This window comes from Strongylocentrotus purpuratus, unplaced genomic scaffold (assembly GCF_000002235.5).
Source record: "Strongylocentrotus purpuratus isolate Spur 01 unplaced genomic scaffold, Spur_5.0 spur5_scaffold_11, whole genome shotgun sequence".
NCBI lineage: Eukaryota > Metazoa > Echinodermata > Echinoidea > Camarodonta > Strongylocentrotidae > Strongylocentrotus > Strongylocentrotus purpuratus.
This window is the reverse complement of record NW_022145596.1, coordinates 21,668,340-21,692,442: the sequence shown is the minus strand read 5'-3', so window position 1 is coordinate 21,692,442 and position 24,103 is coordinate 21,668,340. Positions and strand designations below refer to the sequence as shown.

Here is a 24,103-nt window from a genome sequence, read left to right as displayed (position 1 = left end):
CCTCTACCACTCCCCAGTCCTGATCTTCTCTCCACCAACTCTCACTGTCAGCTCTCCAAAGATCCTATCCTCTCTATGCACTCTCGGAACTCCAGCTGTTTCAAGGCATTTTCTGTAATCAACAAGAAATATGTCAATCACTTTGTAACCTGATTGGAAGATGATCAGTGTGGCCTCTTTTGGGACCTGTTTCACAAAGCCTTTTTTCAATGACAAATGACAAAAAGCAGTGACAAATCTGCTAATAACCAATCAGAAGCAAGGATTTCACTAGCTTATAACAAAAACTGTCATTTGTAACTGATGACAAGTTTTGTGAAATGGGGCTCTGGTGTAAAGAGGTGCATATGGTTTCTATGTGAAGGAGAGAGTGGGAAAGATGAAAGTGTGAAGGTTACTCCCATATCCAAAAGTACTAATAATGCTAAATAGCTTCTTTTTATGTGTAATCGTTTGATTAGGGTCCTGTTTCATAAAACCTGTCATCAATAACAAATGCCACAGATATATGACAAATTTAGGGATTTCATTAGCTTATAACAATCACTGAATCTTATTATTGATAACAAGTTTTATGAAATGGGTCCCTGCAGTAACAAAGTTAGTACAGAAGAAAAAGTTGATAGTACATGTAGTATTCATGTAACCAGCAGGTTTAACATTCAAGAATTCTGTTAATGCTATGTGAAACCTGTGAAAGGAAATTGGGCAGGAATCTTTACTTTACCTCACGAATTACTGAAAATGTACTGAAATTAGCAAGCTTAAAATGCAAGAATTACCTTTTCTTATTCAAAATGTGCTTATATATAACAGTGTACAAACACTCAACATTCCACCAGAAAGATTTGCATGTATCACTACTTAGTACTACTCGAAACAAATTGTCAGTACTTCGATTTTGTAATTCTGTCCGTGCTATCCAAGAACCTAACTATTAATAGTGAATAATCATGAATTTTTGTACTATTTTGTTAACACGTTGCGGAACACATAGCTTCCAGTATATTTGAAACCAGAGCAATGTAATGTTGAGCTCAACAATATGTACGTAATAATAATAATAATAATATTGGATATTTATATAGCGCACATATCCACCATGCATGGTGCTCAAGGGCCTCCAGTATTACCCCGGCTCTGCTAGGCAGCTGATTTCGACGCTCACAGCATTCAAGGAATCCCTTCCTACCGGTACCCATTTTACACCTGGGTGAGAGTGGCAAATGTAGATAAGCAGTCCAAGTGATAAGCAATCATATCATCTCAATCATCCATACCTCAAAGTTCTTTTGCAAATGGAACACTATATACCAATGTTGTTTTTTTTTAATCAAATAATTGAAGTATCTATTTGTATAGAAACCTGCATTTACTTTAAAATGACTTACAGCTCAATGAGCATTACAGTTGAGTTTCCTTGTCATACACAAGAACTGATGCATGCAGAGATATTACTGAATTTGCTCAATGAAACAATCTAGATGCATCGTATGTATAATGCCTGTTGCCAATTTGTACCTATATTTGTATCTTTATTATCTGACAATGACTAGTATTCTTAGACAATCATTGAAATTAATCAGATTAACATTGAATTGAATCAATATCGCTGCATCAATCATTTTGTTACAAAGAGCATGATAACTTCAGTTTCAGGGTGTCGATCTCCGCTTATAACATGCTTGCTGACAAACTCAAACTGTGCTAACATACAATCCACCTAAATATTTTCTATGCACGTAAAACATTACAAGACTGGCTAAAATGAAGTTGTATTGCATGCTCAAAGTTTCCTCATGGAAAGAAGTCATATCCATCGATTTTGCTGATCCGCTTGCCGCTGGAACTTGGTGTATAACAAATATGTATCTTGCCCCCTGGTAGATGATTTATGTTTTAGTAGTGAATAGGAACTCTTGTCTACAGCAAGAGGTAGATGTTTGCAGCATCTTTATTTTCATCATCATCATCATCATAATCAGCAGAGTTATCATCATTGATATCATCAAAATCATTATTATCATAATAATTGGTGTCGCCAACATTATTGTTATCATTACTGTCATCTTCATTTTCATCATTATTTTCATCGTAATTTTCATAATCACTTTCATCATCACCATCATCCTCATCACCATCATCATCCTCATCATCATCATCATCATCACCATCATTATCATTATCACCATCATTATCATTATCATCATTATCATCCTCATCCTCATTATCCTCATTATCATCCTCATAATCATCCTCATCCTCATCATCCTCCTCATCACCCTCATCATCACCCTCATCATCATCATTACTCTCATTCTCATCATCTACTCTCCGTCCACTTGGAGGCAGTCCAGATGTTCTGTGTCGGCCTCAAACTATTGCGGATTTCTGGGCATTCATAACTATTAGAGTGGAAATCATATCCAATTTAGTTGTGTCGTGAAACTTAGATCAGTAGCATCTGTAAAAATGAATGAACAAGCATAAAACAATTTTCGCCTCAAGTTGTAAGTCTAAGGTCTGCATAGGTTGTATTCTGACTACTTTAGAAGGTTGGCTATATTCTGATTCAGCATTTTAATTCCAACAATTGAAAATGTATTCATTATGAGCTGTTTTTCAATCTCTTATACAGAGATGAAAGGAAAAAGTGGTAATTTCAAAAGAGTATTATTCAGGAATATTCCCTTTATTTATAAGATGCCTGACCACTTACAGTACATGTACAATTGAGAAGAGAAACATTATCCATCGTTCATTTTAGTGACTCAAAGTTAGGTTCAAGACTTTTGTTACACCAGTTTAAACAGGCAAGTTAATAATTTTCTTTTTAAACAACCCATTGTGAAACAAAGCAGGAAGCCTGGTTGTCTTGAAATGACTCAAATATGTAACTGATTGTAGTGTGCTGGCAGGAAGTCTTCTAAGACATTTTTCAGGATGCTGATAGTTGTTATTTGTCTTTTCTTTGGGTGCTACGTGACTGTTTCCTATCAGAAACATTTATTTTTGTCAAACACATCATAATTGCTAAATGGTCAATTTCTTAAGAGTACTTGGTGAAAACAGATTTTATTCTTTTATTCTGTTTTGATAGACAATGTCATTGCACTTTAAAATATGACGTTCATTTTGGAAAGTGGTTAAAGATTGAATGAAAATACCATTCAACATTATTTTAAACAGATACTTACTTTCTTTGTTTCTTTTTTCCCCACTTCTTTGTGAAACACTAAAAATACCAGATATTATGATATCTCTCTTTTATTATACAATTAGATGTTTCTTGTGGATTTTTATCTAATAGTTGTTTTTTAGAAGAATGTGTTCATTTGAAAAAAATTCCAAGTACTAATAGGAATTTTGAATATACATATTCACCATTAACAATCATTTCATTAGAATAATAGGTTCAAGCATCGGATACATTTGGCAGTTGTGTGCTATAGTAAGTAGAATACTATTTACGAAACAACTTTGTTTTATTAGAGGCTAACTACAGCAAACTTTCATCATTTCATTTCAATTTCTAAAATGGATTGCTCTTCATGTTTGTGTGAACCAATGATTTACCTGTACATTAGATGTCTGCAGTGAGCCAGGTTGGCGTTAAATCTTTGTACAGTTAAATGTGAGTTCTTTTATTTTGCCCTATATGCAAAGCATACATATTTATTTTTCCTGTCTGTTTCACTGTAAATAACCTTCTGTCAAAAATAATGTACATATGTAGTAATTGTATACTTCTCTGTGTGTGTGTATAACCAAAATGCAAATTCTAGCTGTGGAATTCAAATTCCAGAGAATAAAAATCAGTAAATTGTATTCATGTATTGCTATAGAGTAGATTTTTCTTTTTTGAATCTCTCTTTTTTTCTTTTTCTGAGAGGCACTAACCATGATCGAATTCACAGTGTGCATTTTTTGTTTTCAATTTTCAAGAAGGAAATTTGTTCCCCAGGATTCAAACTTGGAGGTATTAGATGTAGTGTATATCATACACTTCATATATTGTAAGCTATCGTTATCTATGTGGCAACTATGGTACTTAAAATTTGTCTGAATCATGGCCAAGACAATATTATTTCCTGATCAATTGAAACAACACTAAACATTAATGTAATGTACTTATGATGCAAGAATTTTGTTGTTGTAAATGTTCTTTCTGGATGTATTTGCAGACTATTTCAACTTGATGTCAAGCTATAAAGCAAATATTCTAACTTATTTGTATATATACATGTACATACAAACAAATGCAATTTTGCATGTGAAAACGGTGTGAATGAATGAATCTTTGAGTAGCAAATTATTTGAATGAGCTGACATTGTCTTCTTATAGGGAACGTGTAATTTATTTTTGCTGTATCTTTTAGAAAAGAGTTGCAGCTTCGACACAAAGTACTATGAGATGAGCACAGTTGTAATGGTCATCATACATTTTGAAAACCTTTCTAAACTGTCAGTCAATCTCACTCAGACAGGTTTTGTTTATTGAATAATCATGACTGTCATGAATGTGGATGGTACTTTTAATTATAATTAATCATTATTTCCATGCAGCTTTTGTTTTGTTATCAGATAAGTACAAAGTGACTCATGGCTTTTCCAATGTTTCTTATATTTTAAGAATTTCAAGTGACTTTTTGAAATGATGATATATGTATACATGACATGGCAGAATCTTTCAAACACAGTGCTGGACAATTTTGTACAATCATTCTGTGTTTTGGATACCAAAAAAGTGAGGAAGAAATTTGAAAATACAATTTGTTCACATTTTTGTTTGCTATGTACAGACGGCTGCAAATTATTGTACAGTAGTCCACACATTTCCGCTAGCTTGTCGTGAAAGAGTAGGGTGAAAACTGTTATAGGCTCAAACATTTTAACGTGCAATTTTATTTATCAAAATTTGTTTGAGTTTGCGGTCAAGATGTAATTGTGACATATTAGCTCGCGTTCACTTAGTTTGTAATAACCCAAGACGCGATGTGTAATTTAGTTGATGCATTAATGTATCTTTCTGTTAAAAGAGATTAAATATGACACTCTTGACGATGTAATGGAAAATATGTCCTATTTCACTGCCATAAATGTTAGCATGTTGATGCCATCTAAAAGAAGATGACAATGTTGTTTTGACTTACAGGAAATGAGAATGGCTGTATGTTTATGTAATATTAATGCTTTCCAGGCAGCCTATTGAGCATAAGAACTAAATACTTAATGAGGATCTACCTTCGATCTCTCTTTCTGAAGCGCCATATTATTGTTGATTGTTATGAATGATTTTGTTGTACATTTCAAAGACTGTTGAACTCCAAGTTTATTTTCTTGTTCTTTTTGTCTTCCTACCCATAGATTTTGTATTTTTTGTTCCTGTTAATGTTTATCTGTTCATGTTTGCTTCCTGACTGACATTTGTAATGGTCATGAATTGTTTGTCAACTCTAAGTAATACTTGTGTTCAACTACATTTGAAACATCAACCCAGGGCAATTTGCCAATTTTAAAAGCCTCATGCGTCACCTATTGAAATGTGTTAACATGACAATAACATATTATGTCGTCCGAACATGATTTCTAGTGGATGTGAATTGGGTACTGAAATTGTCCTTCAGTTGCTTTTTCAAAAATAAGTGCGATTGTATTGTACTTACATTTAACAGAAGTAGCTGAAAAGATGCCTCACACAGAACATTGAAGGCCTCGTAAAATAGGACACCTAAATGCAAGGATTATCATTTTACCTGGTCTATCGTCATTTTTAGTAAAATTATCTGTAATTATATTTATTAAGTGATAAAGAGGCATCTTGATTGGGTTTTCAAATTTTGAGTCCAAATTTTTGTATAATTTTTTGAAGCTATTTGATTGCGTTCTTTAGGAAGTGTTTATTAATGATGATTCTGTCGACACAAGAAATGTTAGGCCTATTACTTGCATTTGTTAGATGATTGACTTTGTGTCATTTTCGGGAGGGGGGGGGGGGCCTTTATTTTGTTATATCTCTAAAACAAACAAACAAACAGAACTGCTCCTTTGTGTTATTTACATTACTAAATATTCTGTGTCATTATGTGTGTTTGTAAACAACAAATTATTTTCGTGACTTTCAAAATAACTTCTCTCGTTCATCTTATTTCTGGGGGAGTTTCCCTGTTTGTGATTAACATTCCTCTGAACAAATGATGTAAAGATAATTCTAATTTTATGGCACATTGTGTTGTTTAAAAAAATTCATGTGCATTCACAAATGTAATGTATCTACTATGAATGTATGATCATTATTCAATGAATTCTGTATAGTCAATGTGTTTTTGGAACAAAAAAGTTGCTGCTGTTAAGTTAGCTCTCTCATATACTGGAGAGAGCAAGTAAGAAAAACAAACTTCATTTTATTTATTTGTGCAATAAAGTGGCTGTGTCCGTCTTGTGAGAAAAAAAAGAACAAAAATTATGTGTCATTTATTCATAGTCTTGAAATTTATAAAGATTACACATATCTAGGCTCTCTTAAAGGGAAAGTTTACCCTGATATTAAGTTGGTTATTTTAATTAAAGCAGAATTAATGAGAGGAACAGGTCAGTGAAAGTTTCAGCAATTTCCTCTTAAAATAAGAAAGTTGTGAATTTTTCAATTCGCAGCCGATCAAACACAAATTGTCAATTCTGTGACGCATTTTGCAAGGTCCCCTCCCATTTGCTCTGTACTAACAGATTTTTAATTTTCCCTCAGGGAATTTGCACCCTAAATATAATTACCACCCCTGTGCGGAAGAAATCTATTCCGTCGTCTATAAGAAAGGAAATGAAAGTTAATAAAAAGTTATGTACAGAGCGAATTTGTATTTGATTGATGGCAATTTCAAAAATTCATAACTAAAAATAAAAATGATATTTATTATCATTATCATTATATGTTATTATTATTATCGTAATCATCATCATCATCATCAGTAGGATTAGAAGTAGTAGTTTTGGGCAATAAAGAAATACATAAATCTCTGCGATGAGAATTTTAACTTGAAGCTGTAGTGGGAGGGGGTAGGGAAGAGCTTTTTGATTGATATCTTATTCCATTTTCTCTCTGTCTCTCTCTCTCCCTCTCTCCCTCTCTATCTCTCTCCCTCTCTCCATCTGTCCCTCTCTCTCTCTCTCTCTCTCTCTCTCTCCCTCTCTATCTCTCTCTCTCTCTCTCTCCCTCTCTATCTCTCTCCCTCTCTCCATCTGTCCCTCTCTCCCTCTCTCTCTCTCTCTCTCCCTCTCTCTCTCTCTCTCCCTCTCTCCCTCTCTCTCTCTCTGTCTTGATAGTCTACAGCTCTTCGATGAGAAGATGAGGGGAAAGTGGGAGGAAGAAAGTTGGAAGAGAGCGCGGGTTCTGCCGTCTCAATTCGGGCAGGAAATTGAAAATGACTGAACATCGGGTCCTTGTAATGTTGCAGGGTTTGAGGTGGGTCCTTTGCCCACATCTACCGGGGGCTTTGGGTGATGCAGTCAACTTGGGGTTCGTTAAAAAGGGTGGAGTGGGGGATAGCTGACACTGCCTCCGAAGCTGACATCATATGCAGTTGCCATCTATATATAGCTGTTCCTATTCTATATACCGGTGAGGGTATAGGTCAGAATATGTATATACGCGTGCCGAGTTTATATCCATTGGTCAAAATCACACCTTTTCGATGTTTTTTCTTCTTCTTTTTTTTTGAGGGAGGGGGGGGGGGGGATCGATCAACCCCAAAACAAATTAGTGCCCCTTGAACATATCCTCTAGGTATATGCCTCATATAAACCATTAGTCTTTAGATTTAGATTTTTAACAAACTCCCATTACCCAAAAAACGTTACTCTTTTCACGCGGTTTTTGTTTTTGTTTTTTGTTGGGGGCAGGTGAGGGGATGGGGGTCGCGCATACAGAAAGAAAGAATCTTACAATGTGACACTCAAAGAAACATACATGTAGCGAGAGAAATAGAGTGATAATACATAAATTCACTGAACTTATATACCGCAGTTACCCCTGAAGACAAGGTCATTGTCTTATAAGAAGAAGAAGAAAACTAGTAGTTAGCGCACTTTTCAGTATTTTTAGTATTAAAACCGGAAGGAAATTAAACAGAAAAGAGCGAAGAGATACTCTCATTTGTCGTTTTATGTGTATACATCAGAAACGGAAAAGAATAATGGGCAAAAGAGTGAAGAGAGAAATATCATGAAAACAACAAAACTAAGTATAAACCGATAAAGATCCATCAAGATATTTCTTTAGATAGACCATAAGACAGTCACTTCAATTTGCATTAAGTATAAAGAAAAAAAAAGAGAGAATCAGCTTGAAACCAAGTGAGTCAACATAAACATGTAACTTTCTTATAACTTGAACTTGAAGACACGAATACACAAAATGAGATCAGTATTAAACCCTTACAACTTAATAAAAGCATCAACAGACTTCAAGATTACTCATTTTTATTTTGATGCAATGAGTCGATTGAGGCACCTTTCCCTCTTTCTCTTTACGTATAGTTAACAACAGAATTAGTCATATACTCCATGCCATGTAAAAACAAATATTCTTGTTTTGTTTTTTCTCGTTTTTTGTTACTTTGTAACTCAAGAATGAAAAGAGGACTAGATTGTCCTACTGATAAATAAGTAAGACATACGTCCAAACCCCACTTGGATGCAAGTTATACTTCCTTACTTTATACTTCTTTATTTGTTAACAGTAAAAGTTTGCTTGCTTAATTAAAGAATAAATAAATGAAATAACCAGGAATATCAACATTCTGACCGCCCCTTTTTAAAGGCGATCTATCTTCACGCGGTCCGTGCACTATTTTTCTAATGATTCTCCGCTTTGCCCGCTCACATAGACCAACGTCAGCTTGCATTGGTATGTGTACTTAAACCAGATAATGCCCCCTTTTTGTCATTTTCAAATGCCTGTCATAAATTTCTAACCAACGCATAATCAGACTATGCATCCTGATCTATAAAGGCCATGACTCAGTGGTAGAGCAGAGGTCTCGTAAACAGGGAGATCCCGGGTACAAAACCCGGGAGCCGGGGACCGGGGGGGGGGGGGGGGGGGTCACTCCCAACATGACTAGCTATACGTACCCGCGTCCGGAAAAAAAGTCGAAAGGGTGTCTTTTTCAGCTATGCGGCGTCGTCGACGTTTTCCTTAAAAATGGGTGTTTTCAAGCACTGATCGCACAAAAACCCAAACAAATATAATCTTTTCAGGTTTACATGTGGTTTCGATACATACGGATCCATTACAAAAAAAAGTGTGATACACCATTAGGGTCCATTTCAGAGGTTGGTGGATACGGGTGGGTAGCACTTGAGTATGAGAGCCCCCCCCCCCCCCCCCCCCCCCCCCCCCCCCCCCCCGGGTACGAAACCAGTCGATGCACTCTATAGTGCCCTTTGGCAATGCATTAATCCTCATTATATACCAAGTCCCTCGGAGAGGACTTAAATCCGTCGGTCATCTGGTTGGTTAAGTACAAGCATACACATGCTTTCTTAGCACTCGGGTAAAACCAACTCAATCATAAAAACCCATTCTCCCCAATAATTTGTTAGCTCTTTTTTTCTTCTCGCGAATGATTTTATAAGCCCAGCACATCCGCTATCCCCAAAGCAAAATAACAGAATGTTTCTCAAGATTAAGATCCTGTTCCCGATGCAGGATAAACCATGATGAAAATAATACAAGTAAACCTTTTATAAATGTATTACTTTTATGATATACGGTGTTTTTTTTAAAATAACTATTGGTGTATCTGACGGGGGAGGGGCGTATATTGGGGCGTGGAATGGGGCCGCGGCCGGTGGCACTTACAGGTAAGTGAAAACTGCATGAGAGAGGTGCCCAGAGAGAGAGAGAGAGAGAGAGAGAGACACACACACACACACACACACACACACACACACACACACAGAGACAGACAGAGAGAGACAGAGAGAAAGAGAGAGAGAGAGAGAGAGAGGCCAAAGAAGAGAAAAATCACGAGCCCTTCAGAATTATGCGCTCCCAATATAAAGGGATTAGAACGGAGTTTTTGCTCCTTCGTATGTGTTTGCTGCTATCAGGCGCGTACGCAGGATTTTTTCAAGGGGGGGTTTTAACATTTATAAATCGGGCCGAAAATTTCGCAACGACTCAGCCAGCCGCTGAATCAGCGATGTGTGTCCCTTTTCACCTCTAGTAACTGCCCCTTTTATTTTGACACGTGCCTCTTTTCCTTCAGTATAAGTGCCTATTCCCCTTTTCAATATTACCACTTTTCATCTCTGATTAGTGCCCCGTTTATTTTAACATGTGCCTCTTTTTCTTGTTAATAAGAGCCACTCCCCTTTCTTACAACAGCCCCTTTCACCTCCGATAAATGCCCATATTAAAATCTGACCGGCGCCCCTTTTCTTTCAACAAATGCACATTTTTCTTTATTATAAGTACCTTTTTTTCTCATTCTCATAAGTGCCCCTTTTCAGGTGCGATAAGTGTCCCTTTTCACCTCTGATAATTTCCTTTTTAGCAATGATACGTTTTCCTTTTCCTTTCTAATAAATGCTCCTTTTCCTATTATTAGTGCCCAACCCCTTCTCATAATTACCCCTTTTTATCTCTTTCAACAATGATACGTGTCCCTTCTCCTTTCTAATAAGGGACCTATCTCCTTTTCATAAATGTCCCTTTTCACCTATTATAAATGCCCTATCAAAATCTGATTGCTGCCCCTTTTCCGTCGACAAATACCCGTTTCCCATTCTCATAAGTGCCCTTTTTTCCATCCCTGGCGAGTGCCTCTTTTTTGTAGGAGTAAGAAGTGCACCATTTTCACCTCTGATAATTACCCTTTGTAAATTGACACGTACTCCTTTTCTTTTCTTATCCCTTTTCATACGCGACCCCTTTTCCTCTCATCATTAAACGCGCCCCTTATTTCAAGCGACTAGAGCAATTTTTTCCCAAAGCAACTGGAAATCGTACTGGTTTTTAACTGATAAATCAACTGGTAATCATTTACTGGTTTTCAACTTGTAAATCAACTGGTAAATCAACTGGTAATCATCTACTGGGTTGGCAAAAAAAGTGCTCTCACCTCACCCCCGCCCCCACTTATTCACCGGCTGGCTGAGTCGCTGCTAAATATTTGATCAAAAATTGGACCCCCCCCCCCAACAAAAAAAAGAAGACACAAAGACATACCACATTACGCGCCTGAATGGACCCTAATGGCGTATCACATTTTTTCTGAATTGACCCTTTTTTAAGAAAACGTCGAAACCTGTGATCCTGAAAAGGTACCCTTTTGGGGGATTTTGTGCTGATCACTGCTTGAAAAAACACCCCTTTTTAAGGAAAACGTAGACGACGCCGAACCTGTGAATCTGAAAAGGTATAGTCTATCCTTGTTTGGTTATTGTGCGATCGACCAGTGCTTGAAAAACACCCCTTTTAAAGGAAAACGTCGACGCCACCGTATAGCTGAAAAAGACACCCTTTCGCCGCTATATTGGGAGTGACCCCCTGGGCGTCCTACTAGCTAATTCCCTTCCATTTTCTTTCATCAAAGCCCTATAAATTTTGCCCCCCAAAAATATATGTTGTACTTCGTTAAACTTTAGTGCCTCAGGTTTTTGTTTAATTGTTTTAATTGTTTCCTCGTTTGGTCAAAAGAAGTATTCTCCATATTATGTTGACATGGATTCCTTAATTAAGATTCATGTTATTCTCTTAAAACGTAGGCTACATCATTTAACAAAATCTGATAGATAGTGGTCCGGACATTCTAAATTGGTTGTGGGCCACAGGAGGACGTTGGGAATAAGAAATTGAAGCAATAAAGAGCATGACAAATAATATAGGCCTATTTGTTGCCGGATCGCGTTCCTTCCGAAAATGCGTACATGTACGTGGATTTGTCAATATCGAAATGGGAATTACCCATTATATTACCAGTATAGAGTTCATTTCATCATACATGTTCTTCCACCTATGCTAATTTCATGTGCCCCGTTCAGACAGATACTTTTCAGTCCGTTACTATATATTCAGAATTATTAAAAACGTAGGCCCTATTAATTTATTAATCAATTCAGCCTGATAAATAGTTTCTTACAAGCTCGAGCTCACAAACCAGCTTATGCAGACGCTTTGAATTTGACGATGAGAACAAAAAAAAAGCAAAAAAAAAATCCGGACATTTAACAATAGTACAGTTAGCTAGTGGTGCTATGTAGTGAGAACGTTCCGCGGTCCACAGTACACCGCGTCTAGATCTTTCTGCATCGAGGGTACGCGATCTCCTATTCATGCACGTGTTGTGTATACGTACGACTAGCTGCAGAATTTGCTTGTACAACATTGCACCACGCGCTATAAATTGTGTTGGAAACGCCTAGGCCAGGGCGTGATTTTATTTTGTTCGTGACAGAATAGAAAGGATAAGGTTAAAATGGATCCGGGAGAACTCAAGTTGTTAAAAGAATTTGTAACTGTTTGTAAGGCAAATCCTGAAATTTTACACACTCCACCTCTCGAGTTTTACAAAGAATATCTGGAAAGGTAAGGATTGAATGGAGGCGTTTGTGAAGATTGACCGTATTGCCTTGGCTTTGTGCATGATCATGTGATTCAAAAATTGAGTCTTCTCATTTTTGATGTTCTTGTCTTGATGCGATTTTTCTCGTAGTTGTCTTTAACTAAATTTGCTAGCATTACAAACTAGCTTTTAGGCAGAAGATCTAGTATCAGCTTGCTGTTTATTTTTCTTAGTCTTCGCCTAGGTCTAACTTAGACTCTATTTTTGATCTTCCTTTAAAAAAAAAAAAAAAAATTAAAATTAAAAAATTACAAAAAATAAAAGCAAATGCTGAAATGGAAATGAACTAGACTAGCTATTGCCAGTCAGGGTAGTGAAAGAAAGGCCAATGAATACACTCTCAGACGCTTTGCAGTTGATGTTTGGTTATTTTATTTTGAAGGCAACAAAACAGCCCCTGTAGAAACACAAGTGTAAAAACAAATGTAAATTAAAAACATCATAATATTCAAATAACCAATTACATAATTATATACTTCATGATCTGTATCAGCAACAAAGAAGGTGTTCAGTAAATAAGTTCATTATAGACCAGCTTCAAACATTGTATCAACTAAATAATCATCACTATTATTTTCATGACTTCAATGAACAGGTTAATTAAATAATAAATCATGTCTAATATAATGGCTGAAGGACAGTTAACTTTTCATTTCACAATATAATGCCTTACATCACTAACTTAAGCAAAACCTAAATTACAGTTGAAGTGTAAAAAGTAACAACAGATTCATTCAATACATAATGCAAACAATATCTTTTTTAATAAAAATTAAAAAACAATAAGACTCACCGCCCACACTATATAAAAAAAGCTTGACTTCAACGTACGCCCCTACAATACAGTCTTTGTGGTCCTATGAGGGATAAAACGTAATATATTACAATTAACATACAGCAAAATTCAAAGGTATGAATACATACATAATAGACCATTAATCTGTATAAAATCGTAAACCATCGTACCACCAATAAAATTAACAAGTGAGACTTAGGATTTCACTTCGTGTACATGTACTACATACGCCACTCAAATACTATAAAAAAAAGGATCGCATTGCAAAAACCCATTACACACTCAAATTCTGCCAATATCTATAGGAACATCAATAATTGTTCAACAAGCATATAAGTAGGATACATGTACATATATAACAATAAATAAATGTAACATTTATAAGGATAATCGAATGATTAACTCACATGTAACTCAATTGCCCACTATGCACGTGCACCACTTGTGACTTCTCTGCAGTAATGTCTTCTCCAGTCATGTGAAAGCTGTCACCTCCTGCAACCGAACCCAAGCCCAGGTCATCGTCCAGCGTGCACTCAAGCCATTGCAAGAGAGGCCTGAGTGCACACTGAACGATAGCCTGCACCAAACCCAGGTCCAGCCACAGGAGGCAACAAATCTCACATTACTACAGTAGTAAAATTAGAATAAAAAAGAGAGAATTTTGTCATGTTCTCGATCTATTTGATTTCACTGTGAGCAATTAGACTCTAGTCTATGTTCTGATTGAGTAACACTGAGCTTGAGTAGTCTAGTCTAACACTGTCTAATTCGAAAAAACCCTGCAGAAACAGTACATTTCCAACGAGAAGTGAGGGTGAAACTATCCCAACTGAAGCGGCATACGCCAAATGCAAGTCTCATTATAAATGAAAGAGAGCTGGCTTTTGGTGTGATTGTAAACTCATGAAAATCATCTGAAATGTCTGGACACCCAACCGCAATGGCCATGGTGCAGTAAGAATCTCATGATGCAAACAAATGGCTGATATTTAGGAGGGGGGGGGGGGGGGGGGAAGCAGGGGAACCCTTTTCCCCCATTATCTTTTTTAATGGTAAAATGACCGAGCAGCATTCCTTGATTGCAACAATAATAAGCCTTGTAAATATTGATTGTTTTTTTCCCCTCTGCATTAAAGTCTTGATGCCAAGATCCCAGGGCCTAAGGAAACGCCAAGCACATCATCAGGAGCAGCCTCATCAGAGCCTTCTGCGCAGGCTCCTCTAGCACCAGAACCAGAAGCAGAACCAGAACCAGAAGAACCTATGGATCCAGAGAGTGAAGAGAGTGATCTGGGTAGGTCAAGGCTTTTGTTTCATTTGCCACTCTCCACCCAGGTGTGGTGGAAGGGCACCCGTCAGAAAGAAATTCCTCAAATCCTCGAGTGCCTTATAATGGTGGCTCAGCTAAAACTTGGGGTAATAATGTGATCCTGTAATTTGTTTTAAAGCCTATCTGCCCTAGTTTGGCCAGGAGGCATTAAACCTCCCTGCAAGGTCACTGGCAGGTGGTTATCTCATCAAATCAGCTCTCAATTAACATTAGAATAAGGGCGTCTGGGGGGATCAACAGGTACCTTGTTGGCTGTATTTATAGAGGGCGCAAGTATGAATGCATCTATTACTGTTGTTATTGGTATTGCTATTGTCCAGTGATGATTTCAAAGATTGCATTATGACAAACACCTGCCATTTGTTAATATCTACATGTAAATGGTTTATTCATGTATAAATTTATTTCAAACTGCATGAAAACAAAACATTGTATTGATAAATTTGAGCCAAAACTAATTCTTATGAAAAAAACTAACAATTTGCATTGATTATTATTTTTGTCTCTCTCACTTTCCTCCAGAAATTTAAGGTAAAACTTAAGTAAGAAGCCTGCATTTTGCAGCCTCCTCCTTCTTTTGGAAGAAACATGTAGAATACCATGGCATTGTAGTAAAATGATGTACTCATTCGCATCCTCAACCAACCCCCCCCCCCCCCTCCTCGTTTTCCAAATTGCTCTGCAGCTTCTGTGTCTCTGATGGGCTGTATACTTTTACATGTTTTGTTTGACTATCAAATGGGTTGAGAAAGAGAGAAGATATATTCGTAGAGACCTCCCCCCCCCCCAAAAAAAAAAAATAAAATATATATACAAAAATTACATTACCACAAATGGCCAGGGATCGGTTAGCTTTGGAGCCGGTCTATCAAGAGAGCACTAACTATGCTATTATGGTATTACTTGTGAATTCACAGAACTTGACAATGAGGGCGTGATTGAACCAGACACAGACGAGCCTCAACCCATGGGAGACACGAGCAAGGAGGTTACAGATGAGATGCAGGACGAAGCCAACAGCAAGCGATCGGAAGCCATGGCGGCCGTGTCAGAGGGTAACATTGAAGAAGCCATCAAGATCTTCACAGAAGCCATTGAGATCAACCCACATTCTGCCCTGCTTCATGCAAAGAGAGCTAGGTAAGAAGAATCCACTTTGCCTGCGTAGCGGAGCGAGGCGTAGCCGTTGCTCTTTCCGGCGTCGGCGTCATCAACGATTATGCTGTTTGCGCAATAAATTTCTATATCTTTGACGTAGGATCACCAGATTCATACCGTAGATACATATCGTGAAATCTCATGAAATACTTGGAGACATCATATATCACCATCTAGGATGATGATCTGATTAAGTTTTGGAGTACGTAGGCCAAAGATCATAGTCGTTAATTGACCTGTAATTATAGGCTTTTTGTTTTCATTGTGATTTTTCAAGAATAATTCCATCCGTTTCCTGAACAGAATCTAGGACGGATGCCTAGGAGAGGCAATCACATCTGTCGTTATTATTTTCATTTGGGGATAAAAAGGATCTTCTTTAGCAAATGAAGTAGCGTCATAAGGGTAAAGGATTTTGGAACATCTGTATGGATCATAACTCTGGTACTGGCAATAACTCAGACCTTTACTTGTTGATTCAGTACTTCCTTTAAAGTCTGTCTGTACTAGTTTGGCCATGGGAGATTAGACCACCCAGCGTGGTCAATGTCAGGCGGCTAATTCTTTAACTCAGCTCTCAATTAACATATGAAAAAGAGGATCATGGGGGACCAGCGGTCATCGATTAGGCACTGTTTGCTATATAGAGGGCGCAAGTAGCTACAAGTACCGTATTTGCCGGCGTAAAGGCCGCAGTATTTTTGGAAGAGAAAATATCAAAAAGTCGGGGTGCGGCCTTTACGGCGAAAGAGTAAAAAAAAATGTTTTAAAAAGTCAAAACCAGCACAAATTTGCACATATGGGACTACGAACGGTACAATAACTATACCACTATAGTACAGGACATTTCCACACATCTTACGGACAATTTTTTTAAAAAGTCAAAACCAGCACGAATTTGCACATATGGGACTACGAACGGTACAATAACTATACCACTATCATACATGCCAACCGTTCCGATTTTAACGGAACTGTTCCGTTTTTGAAGTTTTTATAGCCCTAAAAAACGGAACGTTCCGATTTTGGGGAATTTGGCTTTCCATACATAGCATTGATCCGATCGAGTGCTGAACGGATTGCATTGCGCAAGGTGCGTGCAGCGTGCACTGATATGTACGTACAGTGGCAGCGTGTTGCTGCGCGCCACGTGCACTCTGATATGTGTTTCCGTACGTAACATTTCCGTACGTAAATACTTGCGCTGGCAAATCTCGTAAGTATAATTTCTATACGTTTGCATGCGCATATCAGCATGCATGCATTCGCTATCGCGGCTAGCGCACCGTATATTCATAGGGTCCCCATGCAAAGTATATGTTTCGAGGTACCATATACTTTGTGATTTGTGATTTGTCTCGGAAGAAAATCTGTCAAAATGAGCGGAACAGCAGCAAGACGAATTCAGAAGTACAAACAGGAATACAAGGAACGATTTCCCTTTATTAGAGCAAGCACAAAAGGGGAGGAATATGCATACTGCATTTATTGTCGGCAAGATGTCTTGTTCTGCTGACATTGATTTTGACAACCTCATTTACATGTAGCTCAATGAGTTACAATAATTTTGGATTGTTGACTGTTGTCTGGAAAGTTGAATACCATTATTGCCAGTCTCATTTTATGCATAGATCTATGTCATGTATAATTATTTAAAAAGTAACTAGACTTAAATGCATCACTCTGCATGAGTGGCTAATTAAATCTATGTCTATTATCTGCTCTGCCTCTGCCAAGGATAAATTAAAATGTGGAATTCACTTCAATCACTTTTTTGTTTGGTATGACACAAAAATTACCCATAAACTTGGGTTGAATTTTAGGGGAAATGGTCCCTAAAATAGGCTCAGATTGCACCAGAGAGCATCTGGGACCCCGGCTAAAAAGACTTCGCGCTTCGCGCTCGTGATGTGCGCTTCGCGCACATGGTGTACAGATTTCTGATTTTCAAATGTTGGCATGTATGCACTATAGTACAGGACATTTCCACACATCTTACGGACAATTTTATCTTGCATTGTTGACATGAAGACGAAAATAAACTTCCAAAAACAACATCTGCCGATAGATCTTGATCTAAGTTCGTGCCAATGCATTGCAAGAGTAAAAAGAAGGGCCCGTTTAATGTAGCTGCGAAGCATCCAGCACGCGAAGTCGCCATTTTCAATCCATTTCAATGTATACATTAAAGAAAACTGCAGGGTATGGCATCAGTGCGAGATGGCCGAGCGGTCTAAGGCGGTGATTTTAGTCACATCAACATTTGTACGCAAGAGATCGAATGCCGTCTTCGACAAAAGTTTTTTTTTAAATGTCAAAATCGGGGGTGCGGCCTTATCGCCGGCAAATACGGTAGTGCAGTCCCGCTTTAAAGACTTACCTTTCTTTCTTGTGCATGCTTCTGCCCACAGCTGCTTTGTTCGTCTCAACAAGCCCAACGCAGCGATCCGTGACTGTGACAAGGGAATTGACCTCAACCCAGACTCCGCCCAGGTCTACAAGTGGAGGGGTAAAGCTCACAGGCTGCTGGGGCACTGGGAAGAGGCCTTCCGGGATCTTCAGATGGCCTGCAAGCTGGACTACGATGAATCGGCCTACGAGATGCTCAAGGAGGTGGAGCCCAGGGTGAGTGTGTGTGGAGACTCGGGAGATATGGTTCTTAAAGATAAAGACCAGTTATGGTCATGCGATTGCATTGTGAAATAAAGGTTGTGGAATCGATCAGAAAAGGTTGATCATCTAGCTTCGTCAACGACATCTTCGAGCGAATTGCCGGCGAATCTTCCCGCCTCGCTCATTGTGTACTACAAGGTTTTGGAATCATCAAAATGATAAGAAATTTGGCCCAGTCTTGGCAAAGTTGCAAGCACTGAACACAGAAAGATGTATATGGGACTACGCCACACATGTGCGATATCTATCTGGTCCAAATAGATATAATAATTTACCAAATATATCAATTAGTAGGCGATTTCTCTGCAAAATTTGTATCACGTATTAGTCAAAACATATTCTTTCACATAATTGGTAATAAGAGCTTCCATTTCATTTTTTGAGAGGGGGGGGGGGGGGGCATTTTCCAAAACTGATCTTTACCTTTAAAGGCATCGTTTAACAATGTTAAATCTGAGATGCATGGCCTTACGTGTTATCAGTGTCATTGATATGGTGTGAAATTGAAGCCTTGAAAAAAAATTGCACTTCAAAATGATCAAGAAGTGCCTCAAAAAATTGAAAATCTTTGAGTGACCTGTTTTACCATACTTGTTTTTCCAAATAGACTGTAGTGTTATGAAAACCGTTTGAAAAATGCAAAATTTGGTTTTGATTTCCAATCATAAATATCTAGATAATCATATAGGCGATCACCTTGTAAAAGTCATGGGATTCCTGACTGACACTAAAGGTTTACGATTACGATTGCAGCCTGAGCTAAATCCAGGATTTTGTTTCAGAATCTGAGACAAGGTTACTCAATCCCTTTAATCGTTGTGTACTTCTTGTCATTGCCATAATCCCAAAAGGTTACAGCCTACAAAATGAATGATCCTCAAGATGTCAACCCATGAGACTTGTTGATGTTGATATCATGGCCTTCTGTCAATGTTTTAAGAGTCTCTGAGATCGACCTACGAGATCTTAATGTACATGTATAACTTCAGTCTCTTTGGCCTTCTGTCAATGTTTTAAGAGTCTCTGAGATCGACCTACGAGATCTTAATGTACATTTATAACTTCAGTCTCTTTGCCCTTCTGTAAAACTCTTTTGAGGATTCACAAGAGTGACCAAACCAAAAGCCAGAGAAAATAAAATTGGCCTTCTTGTCACTCCCAGAGGGTTACCTAGATCAACAGCACACAAGTCTAATGATCTACTAGACATCGTCCAGTTTTCCTAATGAATTCTGTTGTTTTTTCTGCCATTTTCCATTGTCATTAGAAATAATCCTACAGAAATACATTTACAGTCAAACCTGTCTATAGCAACCACCCGAGGGAATCACAAAAAGTGGTCTTAGTAGACAGGTTCCTTTAGTACATTTTTCACTGAGAAATTTCAATTTTCAAGGGAAACAAAAAATGTGGTCTTTGTAGACAGGTGGTCACCATAGCAGATTGGTCTTTGTAGACAGGTTCCTTTAGTACATGTTTCAAAGAGAAACCATTTTTAAGGGAAACAAAAGAGGTGGTCTTTGTAGAGAGGTGGTCTTTGTAGACAGGTGATCACTAAAGCAGGTTTGACTGTAGTTAGAAAGGCACTGAATATTTGAGCAACCTATAATTTTTTTGAATTTCTGTCAGATTGGTGTTTGCTTGCAGATTCCTCTAAAGTTCTTATGATGATTATATTCTCATTGCAGGCCAAGAAGATTGTAGAGCACAAGAGGAAGTATGAGAGGAAACATCAGGAACGAGAATTAAATGAGAAGAAGGAGAGGATCAGGAAGGCTAAACTAGCAGCAGAGAAAGCACGCAAGGTAGGACAAATACATCATAGCTCTCCTTATTGATTTGCATTGGTACTAGTGTGAAGGTTATTTGGGCTATTCAAATGTTTGTAAAAGCTAATAAATATACTTTCAATATAAGTGTCCTTCTCAAATGCTTGTAAAAATGTCAAACTTGTACTGCAGGGCAAGCTTGTCTGACAAATTCCTTAGTCACAAAAAATAAGAAAATAACTGATCTTTGCCTTTATATTAAAGACTTTAGGGGGATGGGGGTTGTATTACTGATGTACTCAACTATAAGAAAATAGTAGAGCATATTTAATTTTAACTTGAGTGCATGGGAATCAAACTCTTTGATAAAGATTGACTAAACATGGGTGCACCTCTGGGGAGTGTTTCACAAAGATTCTAAGTCGAACTTAACTCTAAGCTGGACTTAAAAATCAAGTATTTTAGACTTTTTATGAATTCCACATCAGAACATGAAATCTCCTTGATAATAGAAAATATGAATGATTTGAATCAACATTTTATGCCTTTTAAATTAACTTTTGCAAAATACTTTCATAGATGCTAATGGCTTTCCATAAGTCCAAATTAGAGATAAGTTCAACTTAAGATCTTTGTGAAACACCCCCCTGAACACCTTGTACCTAATTCTTCACAATATTTTTTGTGATGTTTTCTTTGGTCATTCCAGGAAGAAGAAGAGAGAAGGAAGCGTGAGGCAGAAGAAGGATTCCCTGGCGGATTCCCTGGCGGGTTCCCTGGAGGATTCCCAGGAGGCATGCCAGGCGGCTTCCCTGGGGGATTCCCCGGTGGAATGGGCGGCGGTGGCATGCCTGGGGGATTCCCCGGAGGTATGCCCGGAGGTATGGGCGGCGGCGGCATGCCTGGTGGTATGCCAGGGGGAATGGGCGGCGGCATGCCTGGTGGTATGGGCGGTATGCCTGGTGGTATGCCTGGCGGCATGGGTGGCATGCCTGGTGGCATGGGCGGTATGCCAGGCGGCATGCCCGGTGGAATGCCTGACATCAGCGGCATCATGTCTGATCCAGAGATCCTTTCGGCTTTCCAGGTGAGTCTTTTGTCAACTGCTCAAATTTCTTTTATTACACATTTTTTTTCTTTTTTCATGTGCTGTATTCTAGGATGCATGGTTTGGCACAACAACATTTAAAGTCGTCATCCTCAAAAATATATCTCATTCATGAGCAAATGTCAACAAATTCTAAATCCTTGTTTTTGATTAAATTATTGTATTTTAAAATAGTTTTGATAATATTTGAGATAGATAATTTGACTTTTTGATAGTGTAGCAGTGATAGAAATATATCAGTGTTGCTATTCCCTCTTCTAAAATCCATTCTTTATAAATGAAAACTTGATGGATCAGGAAGATATCTTCTGACTGGTTCAAGTGGAACACTAGAATAACTGGACAATAATGGAATACAAGAAAAGAAAAATCATCAACGAAACCAAATAAGATGCTTATCTGATTGCAGGCAAACAATATTTTCAAATGAGTCATTTTCCGTTGCTTGAAAATGTTAACTTTAAAGCTTATCAACACTAGTGTGGCTAGGAGGGATTAGACCACACAGCGAGGTCACTGACAGGTGGCTATCTCATCAACTCAGCTCTCAAATAACATAAGAAATAGAGGATCATGGGGGACCAACAGGCACCGATTGGGGTAGTTTTCTATATAGAGGGAGCAAGTAGCTACAAGTAGGACAGCCATAAGATGTGGTGAATGTAGATCACTAATTATGTCATATTTTGCTGGGACCAAATTTAGGTCAATCACAGATTAATGTGTGTAAAGGTCTCCCAGCTAGCTAAATTGTGGTCGATCAGAAAATAACGTTGGCTTGCCTTCAAACCTTGAGGGTGATGGGAATTTGCAATGTTGAGATTTCCTTGGAGGGGGGGGGGGGGGGGGGGGGGGCGGGGATTGGTTGAGGGAACAGGGCCTTACATGACACCTCTTGGTGATAACAATGAAATGTACTCTGGGTGATTGAAAACGCCTGTTATTGGGTAAACACCCAAATGGTGTTCAAAGTATGAGAACCCATGTCTATGGGTCTTTTTAGTGGAAATTAACAATAATGTTGTCACCAGGTGGATGTTTCACAAAGATCCTAAGCTGAACTTATCTCTAAGTTGGACTTAACAGATATGGAAAGCCATTAGCATCCTTCAAAACATTTTGTAAAAGTTATTTTAAAAGGCATGCAATGTTGATTCAAATCATTCATATTTTCTATTATCATGGGAGATTTCATGTTCTTGATGTGGAATTTATGCAAAGTCTAAAATACTTGAATTGTTGCCTTTTAATATATTTCATTATAAGGCTACAAATGGCTCTCGATGAGATTTAAAGCCCCACTGTCCTACTTGTAGCTACCTGCTCCCTCTGTATAGAAAACTTCCCCAATCGGTGCCTGTTGGTCCCCCATGATCCTCTTTTTATTATGTTAGTTGAGAGCTGAGTTAATGAGATAGCCACCTGTCAGTGACCTCGCTGTGTGGTCTAATCCCTTCTGGCCCGGTAGTGTTGACGGTCTTTAAGTCCAACTTAGAGTTAAGTTCGACTTCAAATCTTTGTGAAACACCTCCCTGACCTTGTAAATTTTGTCCATCCCTGACCAACTCAGGATCCTCAAGTCCAAGAAGCCTTTGCTGACATCAGCTCCAACCCCGCCAACATCGCCAAGTACCAGAACAACAAGAAGATCACTGACCTCATCGCCAAGATGCAGTCCAAGGTCCCCAGAGGAGCGGGCGGAGCCGGACCACCGGGCGGGGCTGGAGGACCACCCGGAGGACCTCCATCACCACCCCCACCAGCCTCTGGAGAACCCTCGGCTCCTGGAGCAAGCACTCAAGACATTGATTGAGCCGTTGCTACAATGTATGTTCCTACTGTCACATTGATTCCAAATGCATCTAAGATGACGTTACGTATCCACTTCATGCATGTAGATATTAAGTCTCTGTTCTCTGGATGAAGACTATGTTGTAAGAGGTACCAATCCATAAGGCCTTTAAAAAAAGATGTTGCATTGCCCTTTGCGACCAACCCCCAATTTTTTTTGTTTACTGTTTTTTAGAGAAAAAAAATATCAAAGCATTCAAAACCTGGAAATATCTGCCCAAAGAGGGAGAAAGAAAAAAAAGGGAGAAAAAAAAAAAAGGGAAAAAAAGAAAAGATTTCTGATCGACCAACCCATGATTTGGCACCTTAAAGGCAATACAACATCTTTTTTTAATGCCTAAAATAACATTCAAATAATATGACATAATCTAAAGAGCTAAAGCCAGGGAAGCGATCTGTTTTTCATAGGCGATGCAAAAGCTATTTAGAAATGAGTCCTATCATTATGTATGGTAATCAACTTTATACACTAAGAGTTTAATATGCCGCACAGGGATCTGTGAAGAGAAAAAGTAAACTCACTATTTCTTATATTAAATGGAAATGAATCTACAAGGAAAAGTGTGTCAAAAGCTGACCACTTAAAAAATCTATCTTCTACATGGCTCATAGAAAAGGATCGCAAATCAGTTTTAGGAATATCGGAAAGACTCCAATCCTTCTGTTTAGTTTTCCTACCAATAATTGAAAATTTTATTACTCGGGTCTCAGGTGTACATGTAAGTTGATCATTTAGTTAGAGGTATCAAATTACACTGGATGTCCAAAAATATATATATATTTTTAATG

At 38.1% G+C, this 24,103-nt stretch overlaps 1 protein-coding gene and 1 long non-coding RNA gene across 2 annotated transcripts; one reads left to right on the top strand and one right to left on the bottom strand.

Moving 5' to 3' along the window:
* Window positions 1–24: 24 nt before the first annotated feature.
* On the bottom strand, window positions 25–14,048 carry LOC115922280. The gene is made up of 3 exons (XR_004063404.1): window positions 13,830–14,048; window positions 13,420–13,483; window positions 25–112 (listed from the first exon to the last, which is right to left on the bottom strand). It is a non-coding gene; the product is annotated as an uncharacterized LOC115922280 (long non-coding RNA).
* On the top strand, window positions 12,292–23,475 carry LOC100889535 (hsc70-interacting protein-like). Its single transcript, XM_030980893.1, has 7 exons — window positions 12,292–12,589; window positions 14,562–14,719; window positions 15,673–15,895; window positions 18,325–18,538; window positions 20,275–20,391; window positions 21,065–21,442; window positions 23,034–23,475. The coding sequence occupies exons 1-7, from the start codon at window positions 12,480–12,482 to the stop codon at window positions 23,274–23,276; spliced, it is 1,443 nt and encodes a 480-aa protein (XP_030836753.1). The 5' UTR covers window positions 12,292–12,479; the 3' UTR covers window positions 23,277–23,475.
* Window positions 23,476–24,103: the final 628 nt, after the last annotated feature.

Bases quoted from the DNA above. Each gene is read 5' to 3' on its own strand.
- LOC100889535 (XM_030980893.1), top strand. From the start codon at position 12,480: ATGGATCCGGGAGAACTCAAGTTGTTAAAAGAATTTGTAACTGTTTGT. The intron at 12,590-14,561 runs GTAAGGATTGAA...TCTGCATTAAAG, and splicing joins TACAAAGAATATCTGGAAAG to TCTTGATGCCAAGATCCCAG. The intron at 21,443-23,033 runs GTGAGTCTTTTG...TGACCAACTCAG, and splicing joins AGATCCTTTCGGCTTTCCAG to GATCCTCAAGTCCAAGAAGC.